Source organism: Sinocyclocheilus rhinocerous, unplaced genomic scaffold (genome assembly GCF_001515625.1).
Source record: "Sinocyclocheilus rhinocerous isolate Xijiao unplaced genomic scaffold, SAMN03320098_v1.1 scaffold257, whole genome shotgun sequence".
Classification (NCBI taxonomy): Eukaryota; Metazoa; Chordata; class Actinopteri; order Cypriniformes; family Cyprinidae; genus Sinocyclocheilus; species Sinocyclocheilus rhinocerous.
The window spans coordinates 528564-539882 of NW_015634026.1; the positions used below are offsets into that span (position 1 = coordinate 528564).

General features: G+C 35.7%; 1 protein-coding gene and 1 long non-coding RNA gene across 2 annotated transcripts in view; both read left to right on the forward strand.

The window, feature by feature from the left end:
- The window catches only part of LOC107745182 (uncharacterized), a 6656-nt gene extending 849 nt beyond the window's left edge, over window positions 1-5807 (forward strand). The window contains exons 2-3 of the long non-coding RNA XR_001640571.1: window positions 162-292; window positions 5656-5807. This is a non-coding gene — a long non-coding RNA (uncharacterized LOC107745182). The remainder of the gene's footprint in view (window positions 1-161; window positions 293-5655) is intronic.
- A 512-nt stretch (window positions 5808-6319) lies between these two features.
- On the forward strand, window positions 6320-10789 carry LOC107745181 (inward rectifier potassium channel 13-like). Its single transcript, XM_016559031.1, has 2 exons — window positions 6320-6826; window positions 9429-10789. Exons 1-2 carry the CDS (start codon window positions 6343-6345, stop codon window positions 10025-10027), a joined length of 1083 nt encoding a protein of 360 aa, XP_016414517.1. The 5' UTR covers window positions 6320-6342; the 3' UTR covers window positions 10028-10789.
- Window positions 10790-11319: the final 530 nt, after the last annotated feature.

Sequence of the window (11319 nt, forward strand, 5' to 3'; positions counted from 1 at the left end):
CACAGAAGTGACTCTAGGTGTTCTCCTCCTCTCTCAAGCACTCCTAATTGGCCACATGCTGAGTAATGTGACCAATGAGTTTCAGGGCCGTCTCTCTTCATTGCATGTGTGTGTTTGTTGGAGTTCATCAGTGCGTCTGACTCTTTTGGTGTCTCCTACAGAAGTATCTGGATTGGTTTTACACTCCGGCCGAGGATCTACGGTTCCTCACGTTCTAGATCTCACTTGAAAGTTTCACGCTTCGTCAAAAAACACTGAGGAATCCCTAATAAACCCCAAAGAGAGAAATTTGGTGAGTAAAACTCTGTGTGTGTGTGTGTGTGTGTGTGTGTGTGTGTGTGTGTGTGTCAATTGTATTTCGAATATCCATATCTCCCGGTATTCTCTTCTCCTTCTTTCTTGACTCTCATCACACACACACACACACACACTTGAAATAATCATTTACCCATGAGCACACCAGACTCATTTGCACTCTGACACATTGAACTGTGTGCAGTGGAGAGTCACTCAGTTTTAATCAGACCAAATCTCTGGTTAAACTCGTAACTAAAGTCACCGAAACAAGACTCATTTTTTCCATTCTAATTCAGCTTGAAGTTCACATAAGTAAACCATACACGACATGTGCTAAAGTTCAGATACAGTGACAGCACCATCTCAAACTCTCTCTCTCTCTCTCTCTCTCTCTCTCTCTCTCACTCTCTCTCACACACACTGTGTGTGTGTGTGTGTGTGTGTGTGTGTGTGTGTCAGTTTTATGCTCTGTTTGAGAAATTATTAGATAAGATTTATACCTGGAAGGGAGAAACAGAAGATATTTCATCTTGGGAGACCATGACTAATCACAGTCTCAGCAGACAAACTCTCTATTGAAAACAAAACAGCATCCGGATCTTCACAAGGCAGTGTATGTGTTTGTGAATAATTGTTTATTCATAAAGGATGCATTTCATAAGATCTACTTTTTTTCTCTTAAAGGAAAATTCACCCAAAAGAAAAATGGTCTTCATTTACTAACCTTAACATCATTCCAATTACTTTTCTTCTTCAATAGAATACAAAAGGTGATTTTTTAAAAAACGGGTCTGTCAAGATCCAAAATAATAAAAATAGCATCATAAAATGAGACTCTTACATTAATAAAGACTGAAATTTGGGTCTTCCCATCTGCCAAAGCTCTGAAATGGACTACAAAAATATGGCATTGATGTCATTTGGCACCAAGCATCATTGCTCTTTAGCCAAAAACAAAAAAACTTTTAGATTTTGCTAAAGCTATCATATGACAAAGCTATCATACGACTATGAATATAGTGTATGCGTAGTATTGACTACTTTTATAGTAATTTTATGGTGCTTTTAGTCGTTTTGGAGCAAATACAGACCCTTTTTCACAAAAAAGTAGCAAGGACACTTAAAAAAATAAAAAAATACAGCTACTCATTGTTTTGCTATTGTTTCTCATGTGTCAAAGTAAGCATTCACAAGGTGAGGTATCATTGAGGTAGCTTAATAATTGCAAGATGTCAATCAAAGATATGACTGATGAAAGGGGAAAAAGGGGAGAAAGAAAATAAAGAACTGCTAGAAAAACGAATCCTGAAATGCAGAGAAAATGATGTTATCAAATCTTGGCTAGATTTAACTCAAACTACATTCTTTAGTTTTTAAAAATCAAATTTTCCAGCAAGTTGTAAAAATGTAACCTAGACATTGCAGCAAACAGAAATATCTTGACTTAACATGAATATATGTGTGTGAAAAGCCCTATTTGCTAATATGTATCATGATTCTGTGTAAAATCACACGGTATCATCTAAAACATGCCTGAATATTTAACCTGATTAGGTGTACAGCAAAAAAATCAATTTCGTATTCAGTATTTTTGTCTTGTTTTCCAGTACAAATATCTAAACACTCATAAATCAAGGCACATTTACTTGAGAAGCAAAATGGCTTAATATACTACTAAGTCTGAAAAATTGATCAAAATTAAACAAATTTAGGCCTAAAACAATAAATAAATATCTGGCAGTGGCTATTTTTCTAACCACATTGGCCGATTTTTTCACTTCATTTAATCACTTCATTTTGATACATTTTGCAAGACTCCTTATTGTATATCATTTTGCTATTATTTTGTAAATATGTCTTGATTTAATAATGTTTAGATATTATTTTGACTGAAAAACAAGACAAAATAAATTTTTTGCAGTAATAAAAGAAAAAAAAGTATGCGTATAAAAGCAAACTTAAAAGGAAAGGAATAAAATATAAACGGAAACTTCCATCTGTAAATATGACCAGTGTTACGCTGCCAACTGAAAGCCCATCATTCATAAGTTAATGAAATCTCGTATGAAGACAAGCAACAATATGGTTATGTGGCAATGACTCTGTCTGCAAAGAATCTATGTAAATGAATGACATTCATACACGAGGAGCCAGTGTAGCATCAGATGTCCACAGATTGTGGTACGCTAGAGGTAAAAATGACATTATGAGCCTGGAGTTAATCCGTTGAACAGGACACATAAAGAGAGATGTGTTTTTATCGCCCTGTGACCAGATCCGATCACATGAATAACATGCGCCGCAAACATGCACATGGCTACGGTCTACTGTGATTTATCATGTAATGGATTCCTTCATGAAGTTTAGGTTAAGATATACAGAAAATCTTCATGGCCTTGTCTAATCGAATGCGTACTTCATTGACAGGGAGCAGGGGTTATATTGGGCCAAGGATGGTACCTCCGACTGAACAGTGAAAAAATAATTATTAGCATTTTGTCAATCTAATAATATTTGTAATCAGTGTGTCCTCATTTCTGGTAGACATCAACTAAACATCATCAAATATATATATATATTGAGGCAGTTCATCTGTTTGTTTGTTTGTTTGTTTGTTTGTTTGTTTGTTTGTTTGTTTGTTTGTGTGTGTGTTTTCTTTTTCTTTTCAATTTAGTGGGGGTTTTTTTTACGCTGATTGTTTTTCTTTTTCTTGGTGTTTAATAAAACCTTAAAACCATAAATAAAATAATAATAAAAAATAATAAAAATGGTGCCAGAATGGTGTAATTATAGAATGTACGGAATGAAAAGTTAAGTAAAATCTTTCATGAATATTATCCTAAATTTCTGTCTGTTACATTGTTTTTATTGTCAATAAAAATTAAAACTGTTACTTTTTTTTTGTAATTTAAATTAAGCTGAAATAAAACAAAACATAAATATTCGATGAAAAACTTAAACTTGAAATCTTAAAAACTGAAAAGTTGAATTTAAAGTATTAAAATTATATATATATATATATATATATATATATATATACTATTATTCTACAAAAATTGATAATTACAAGAAATGTTTCTTGAGCACCAAATCAGCATATTAAAATGATTTCTAAAGGATCATGTGACACTGAAGACTTTAAATGAGAAATTTGTAAATTTGCCATTACAGGAATAAATTACTTTTTAAAATACATTAAAATAGAAAATAGTTTTTTCTAAATAATGTCACAATATTACTATTTTTACTGTATTTTGATCAAATTTATGTAGCCTTGGTAAGCATAATTATATTTAATCATTTATTTGATCATTATTCTTTTCTCTAGCTATTATTTTTTATTTCCAGTAAATATATTAATATTGCAAAATTCTACATTGAAACTGTCATGTCTTATCTTGTTTAAGTTCACCAGAAACACCACCAAATTTTTAGGGATTTCCTAACCCCGAAATCCCATTTTAACCCCTGGCGGGGATCAAGGTCAGGTCACAATATGCTAGAATTTGAAGATTTAAAGCAAACCTCACTCATCTTCAGCTAGCAATTTTCCCCCATTAGGAAAACATCCAGAAGTGGAACATTCCCTCTCCTCACCGGGAGAGAAGCCGGAGGGCAAGTTAACATTTGTTAAATGAAAATATGGCACTCTTATTTACAGTTTAACCTGAAGCGTTGGCATCCAAACAGCCTCACGCTCAGGCACTTTCATTTAGTGCACCTGCATGATATTTACAGACACATTTAACTTGTTATACAAGTGACTGGTACACTAGTCTTTGTCAGGTTCTCTAGCACACAATCTAATATCATTAAACAGAGTGACACGTTGAAAAAACATTGTGCTACTGGAGTTCTTTTTTCTTTTTATTATTATTTCAGTGCTTTGCTTTTTAGTGTCAGACTAATTACTCGCAGTCGTCTGTTAGAGAGAGACAGCACAAAAAAAAAAAAGAGCGGATTAAACACACATTCCTGCTGTCTTTTCCACACACACACCCCACTGAGAAACATCACCAATTAAGTCACCTGGCAGCCACATCAGTGCAGAAGTACACACACTACACAACATCTCTGCCTTCTCTTCCTCAATAATAACACAGGTGACTAATGTTCATACTGCTGGTTCAAATGTCAAAGGAATAGTTCACCCGAAAATCTGTTGTTGTCATCCTTAATGTAGTTCCAAAGCCAAAAGGAGAAACATTTTACATTTAAAAAAGGACAAACACCATAAAAGTAGTTATGGTGTTAATAAACAGCTTATACGTCATATTTCAAATCTCAGACAGCTTTGAGTGATTTTAGTATTGTTTATATATTATAATTATTCATATTTTAAATTAGCTTTTTTTATATTTTCATTTTGATTTTAATAGTTTTAGTAAATTGTTATGTACTTTTGTATGTGTGTATATATACTGTGCTTGTATATATAAGTAAATATAAAACTAATATTTCTACATAGCTTTGATTTAGCTTTAATTTTTATTTCCATTTTAATAATTTTTAGTAACTTATTTTTTCTATAATTTTGTTATGTTATAACATTTTTGTTTTATTTTTCTTTTTTTTCTATAAAGCTTTATTTTCAGTTTCAGTTTAAGTAATTTTAGTTACTAAAACTTCATTTAAAAAAATAAGTTGTCAATTGTCAATACAGTTCTAATTTTCTTTTTTTACTTTCTTTTTTAAGTTTTTAGTCTATTATTAACATTTGATTTTATTTCAATGACAAAAATGTATTTTTAACAGTTTGTTTTAGTTAGCTAAAATACAAGTGCTCTATCCATAATATTTATTTATCTATTTGTTTGTTTGTTTGTTTGTTTGTTTGTTCGTTCGTTCGTTCGTTCGTTCGTTCGTTCGTTCGTTCGTTCGTTCGTTCGTTCGTTCGTTCGTTCGTTCGTTCGTTCGTTCGTTCGTTCGTTCGTTCGTTCGTTCGTTCGTTCGTTCGTTCGTTCGTTCGTTCGTTCGTTCGTTCGTTCGTTCGTTCGTTCGTTCGTTCGTTCGTTCGTTCGTTCGTTCGTTCGTTCGTTCGTTCGTTTCCCAGTGAAAAAGTCCATCCCCATTTTTGGGTCAAATATTCCACTAATAATCAAATTTAGGCCTGTTTCCTCACAAATAAAAGTTTGGAACATAATAAACCTCCATACAAATTCTTCAAAATGTCTCCTTTTGTGTTTCTCAGAACTAAATAGCAGGTAAACATACAGATTTTGATTGACACGTGTTTGAAATTTTATTTTGATTTTTTGAGGTGAACTTTCCTTTTACGAACATCAGATTTTCATTTGCAAAAGTGTAGAAATGCAGCATGTGGAGCTGATATGAGGTGCTCTTTGCTCACCTTTCTAGGTGCGAGCCTCTTGCCAACTTTCCATCACCATGACAAGCACCACCAGCGACCAAAAGGCCGTCTCCTGCCCCCTGATGACCAAACCTCCCCGTCAGCGGCTGGTCAGCAAGGACGGCCGGAGCCTGATGCGAGGCAGTGCCCCGGGCTCCAGAGAGACGTGTTTCGGGGCCCTGCGGGACATGTGGGGAACGTGGCTGGCGCTGCGGTGGCGATGGGTGGTGCTGGCGTTCTGTGGTTCATTCCTGCTTCACTGGCTGCTGTTCGCGGTGTTGTGGTACCTGCTGGCCCGTGTCAACGGAGACCTGGAGGTGCCCGTTCGTTCGTTCGTTCGTTCGTTCGTTCGTTTCCCAGTGAAAAAGTCCATCCCCATTTTTGGGTCAAATATTCCACTAATAATCAAATTTAGGCCTGTTTCCTCACAAATAAAAGTTTGGAGCATAATAAACCTCCATACAAATTCTTCAAAATGTCTCCTTTTGTGTTTCTCAGAACTAAATAGCAGGTAAACATACAGATTTTGATTGACACGTGTTTGAAATTTTATTTTGATTTTTTGAGGTGAACTTTCCTTTTACGAACATCAGATTTTCATTTGCAAAAGTGTAGAAATGCAGCATGTGGAGCTGATATGAGGTGCTCTTTGCTCACCTTTCTAGGTGCGAGCCTCTTGCCAACTTTCCATCACCATGACAAGCACCACCAGCGACCAAAAGGCCGTCTCCTGCCCCCTGATGACCAAACCTCCCCGTCAGCGGCTGGTCAGCAAGGACGGCCGGAGCCTGATGCGAGGCAGTGCCCCGGGCTCCAGAGAGACGTGGTTCGGGGCCCTGCGGGACATGTGGGGAACGTGGCTGGCGCTGCGGTGGCGATGGGTGGTGCTGGCGTTCTGTGGTTCATTCCTTCTTCACTGGCTGCTGTTCGCGGTGTTGTGGTACCTGCTGGCCCGTGTCAACGGAGACCTGGAGGTGCCTGATCATGACTCTCCACCGCCCGGTCATGTGCTGTGTGTCAAACACGTGACGGGCTTCACCGCCGCCTTCTCTTTCGCCCTCGAGACGCAGCTGACCATCGGGTACGGCACCATGTACCCCAACGCTGACTGTCCGACCGCCATAGCGCTGCTCGCCCTGCAGATGCTGCTGGGACTCATGCTGGAGGCCTTCATCACCGGTACCCACCACACAGCAATCTTCTACTTCACTGCATGAAGCCTATATAAGAGATACAACTTTCCTTGGAAATATAGATTTTAAATTAGTTTAGAGGAATTTACAAGAATATTCCAGATTCAAAACAAGTAAAGCTTAATTAACAAGCACCTGGCATTAAAAAAAAAAATCAAAGCTGCATTAAAAAAAATGTACAGTGAGGATTTAAAAGCACAATGACGAACCTACATTTTTTAATATATATATATATATTATATATATAACAAATTAAGCAAGTAATATTTTACTATGATTAATTTTATTTATTTACTGAATTATTCTATTTGCAGTTTTTTAGTTCCTTTTTATTCTATTTCCTAAAATGCTAATTTCCTATTTTCATTTTATTTCATATATATTTTAAATTCATATTTTATATTAGTTGTTTTTATATTTTTTCAGTTTCAGTTTTATTTAATTTAATTTGTAAAGTTTTAGTAATCTTGTTATGTGCTTTTGTCATTTATATTAGTTTTTTTTTTTACAAATATTTCTATATAGCTTTGATTAATTTTCATTTAAATAATTCTGTTTGTAGTTTTTTAGTTCATTTTTATTCTATTTTTTTAATTTTCTAAATTCAAATTTTAAATTTTCATTCTATTCATTCTAGCAAATGCTTTATTATAATTATTAGCACCTCAAAAAAGAAAGAAAAACCTACCTCTTCTATTAAAACGTATTATTTGAGTTGTTAATCTGTTTAAATCTTCATTTGTTTCAGACTTTTTGGTGTAATACACAGAAAGGCCAGTAAAAAATCCCACTAAAATCATGTTAACATGCATATTTATTTACACACACACACACACACACACACTGTATGTATTATATATATCAGATGTTTATGTAAAATGTTTACCAACCAATGTGTGTGTATGGGTTTTACATTAAGGATTTTAAACTGCTTTTCAACCAGAAAACATATAGAATAAGCACATAACTCACGCATTTCCAGTGCTTAAACCAGATATCATCATACTGTATATCTGTTGAATTTTTCAGCACGTTGTCCTGTTTATAGGTAAACCAAACTGTAACTTAAAGTCTGAAGTCAACATATTATTAACTCTTTATTATTACCTAGTTACCTCAGAAAATCTCACAATGACCTATAGATAAAGACTTCAGATATATGTAGAATCAGTCATGGGACTGAGTTCACACGCTTTAAGCAAAACACCAGTAAAAGACTCTTTGATAGTGTATATACTAAATAAAACTTATCACGAGTTCTTTGCCTCTGAACTATAGGGTAAATGTAAACGCATCACAATTCTGGCTTTGTAAAGCAGACAATCCTGTTACTGAAGCCCTCAGAAGAAATGCAGAAGGACCTGTAGATGCCCTGCTATTGAACTAGAAAATATAAATGGATGTAACAGTATGCACTGAAATCAGGGGTACTTGATCCTACTTTAGAATTTTAGTTTTTTAAGCCACCCATAAACACAAATACTGTAAGTGAACTTACAAATGCAGCCAGAAAGAAGCAGCATAAACTTTCCAAGATGGCAATGTTATCAAGGGGCTCTGTAATACCCTTAGAAAGCCATCCGTTAACATTCCCATTCATCTTGATGGGATGGGTTTTAATAATGGGTTTCTGTACTGGTGGCCCAGGAGTGCAGTACACAATCTGCATGCTGCCATCTTGGCTCAGTTCTGCAGACAGGTTTTGTGAGCCAATCAGTTGAGCTGCAGGTGTCATGTGACTAATCACTCTTTTATAGCAAATATCCGGTGCTTTGATACAAAAGACAGCAAACAGGGAAAAATCCATGCATACTTTTTAAGAACATTTACTAGAATATAATGAAACCTTAGCTTACAAAAAAATGTATTGGCTGTCAAGTGAAGAAAAAAATGTAGAAAAACGTGTAGTTACAGAATCTACCAGCAGGGGCTGACTGCTCAGGTAAACCAGTCAAACCAATGGCCACTTTAGGAGTTTTGACCAGGATTGCACAAAATTCAGAATTTAAGAATTATGAGTGTGAACAGGAAGTTTAATTGGAATGACAGGAAGTGGAATTCACTAATCACAATTCATACAATGGCAACAGATAATTGTATTTTGGGAAATTACGTTTTCTTTATTTTTTCATTCTTGCCCATGTATATATAAAGTAGGTAAAAATAAATAAATAAATACATTTAGTGACATTTCTGTCTCTAAACAATTTATAAAGATTTATAAAAAAATAAAAAATAAATTCTCTCTTCTCAGTACATTTGTGGCAAGGTTTGTCTTGACAAACTTACCTTCTCTAAAAATAAACTATTATTATTATTATTATTATTATTATTATTAGCATGTAATTTATTTACCTTTTTAGTTAAATCATTTATTTTGGAGTTTTATTTAGCTTTTTTTTATCATCAAAGTTTGTCCATACACTGTATATATATATATATATAAAATAAAATGTACAAATTTTTTATTGCTATTATTATTATAAAGTATTTTCTTATTCAATCATTTATTTTGCAGATTTATTTAGAGCATTTTGTTTTTATTTCAATTCCTTTTCATCCAAATTCTTTTTTCTGTCACTGCTCAGGTGCATTTGTGGCTAAATTCTCCCGCCCTCAAAAGCGCTGCGGTGGGATCCTGTTCAGCCCTCAGGCCGTAGTGTGTGAGGACAGAGGTCAGCGTTGCCTGATGTTCCGCGTCTGTAACCTGCTTCCACGGCCGCTGGTGGACGTGTGTGTGAGCGCCGTTCTCTACGAAGAACGTGACGACCACGAACTCCACCAAACCGCGATGGAATTCAGCGTCGATAACCTGGGGTCACGACCTTGCCCTCTTTTCCTGTCACCTCTGACCTTTTATCAACCTCTAACTCCAGCCAGCCCTCTAAACAACGCCCCAAGCACCAAACACTTCGAGCTGGTGGTGTTCCTCACCGCTTCTCAGGAGAGTACAGGCTCCGGCTACCATAAGAGGACGTCCTACCTGCCCGACGAGATCCAGTACGGCAGCTGCTTCACTAAGGTGACGTCTCGGTACGGCAAAGGCCGGAGCAAAGCCGAAAGCATGCGTTATTTTGACACGCAGCCCTGTCCGCTCACGCTCCCAAACACACACACCGGCGACGCACTGGAGAAAGAGCATGTGGTGGTCCAGATCAACGGAGAAGGCAGTGACCGGGTGGAGTAGCAGTGCTTTATTTTTATGCAAGGGTGTATGATTTCATAAGAATTCTCTGCTCATGAAAAGGGCATTTCATTTCACAACACAACCTCCAGTTTATGACTTTTTATCCCAAAAGACAACCTCAGTTAGTTATGATCTGATATGTCAACCCGTCCCGTTAGAAACCCATCAAAACCATTTTTGCTGCTACGGACACATTTGTGTTTTCCAGAGCAACACAGATGAGTGATGGCTGCTTAAGATCTTGTTGGCAATAAGAGGACTCTCCAATAATTGTAAGTGACCCTGAATCCACTGACACCACAAAACCACCAGTTTAAGCCCTTATATGTTCGGTGCTTGGACAATGTCACTGCGGTACCTGTAATGTATGTATCTGTGTCAGAAGGGCCCGTTTTCAAAATATAAATTATTAAAGCACTACACACAGTGCTGGGTAGATTCCTTACCAATTGTAGTCCGTTACTGATTACAAATTACATGATGGAAATGATAGTTTGTAATGTAATCTATTGGATTACACATATCAGATAATGTATTCAGATTACTTTTAGATTACTTTTGACCTAAAATATATTCCATTCTTTGTTGTCAACATCATGAAATGTTTTAAACATTACATTAAGCCAGGGATTTGTGAATGAACTACAGGGGGTTTGTGAATTGATGAAAAGCTGGAAGACTTCCCAAATGTATAAACGCAGTAGAATTAGGAATAGAGAGGAAGACAGAAAAATTTAAGAGAGAGCGAAAAAAGAAATTAGGGCAAATGAAATTATGAATAATTTACTGCCATTGTGTGAATAAGTAATCATGTAAACTATAAAAAAGTAACTGTAATCCGATTATGAGCATTTTAAAATGTAATATAATCTAATTAGAGAATCTGATTACATCGTCCAGATTACTCTGTTACTACCCAGCACTGGCTACACAGACAAGGATCGTCCTTGTCCATGAAGTATTTTAAACCAACTATATGTTAGGGATAGTTCAACCAAAAATGAAAACTCTGTCATCATGTACTCTACAGAAGTGGATGTTCATTTATTCATATAGAGCGTTGCAGTGATGATGTATTTTTGTAGGCCAACTCTGAAGTTCACTCTGGTTCCCTCGACAAAAACCCAATTGCATTTTTCCACAGTTTTTTGGATTATTGCATAAATGGAAGTCGGTGGTCAACAAAAGTTTATTATTCTTACACCATGGTCGCATGACTTGCACCATTAAGCTTACAACAACTCTTTCAGTCTTTATTTATAACATTTTCCCTAAACGTCTGAGTTAAAATA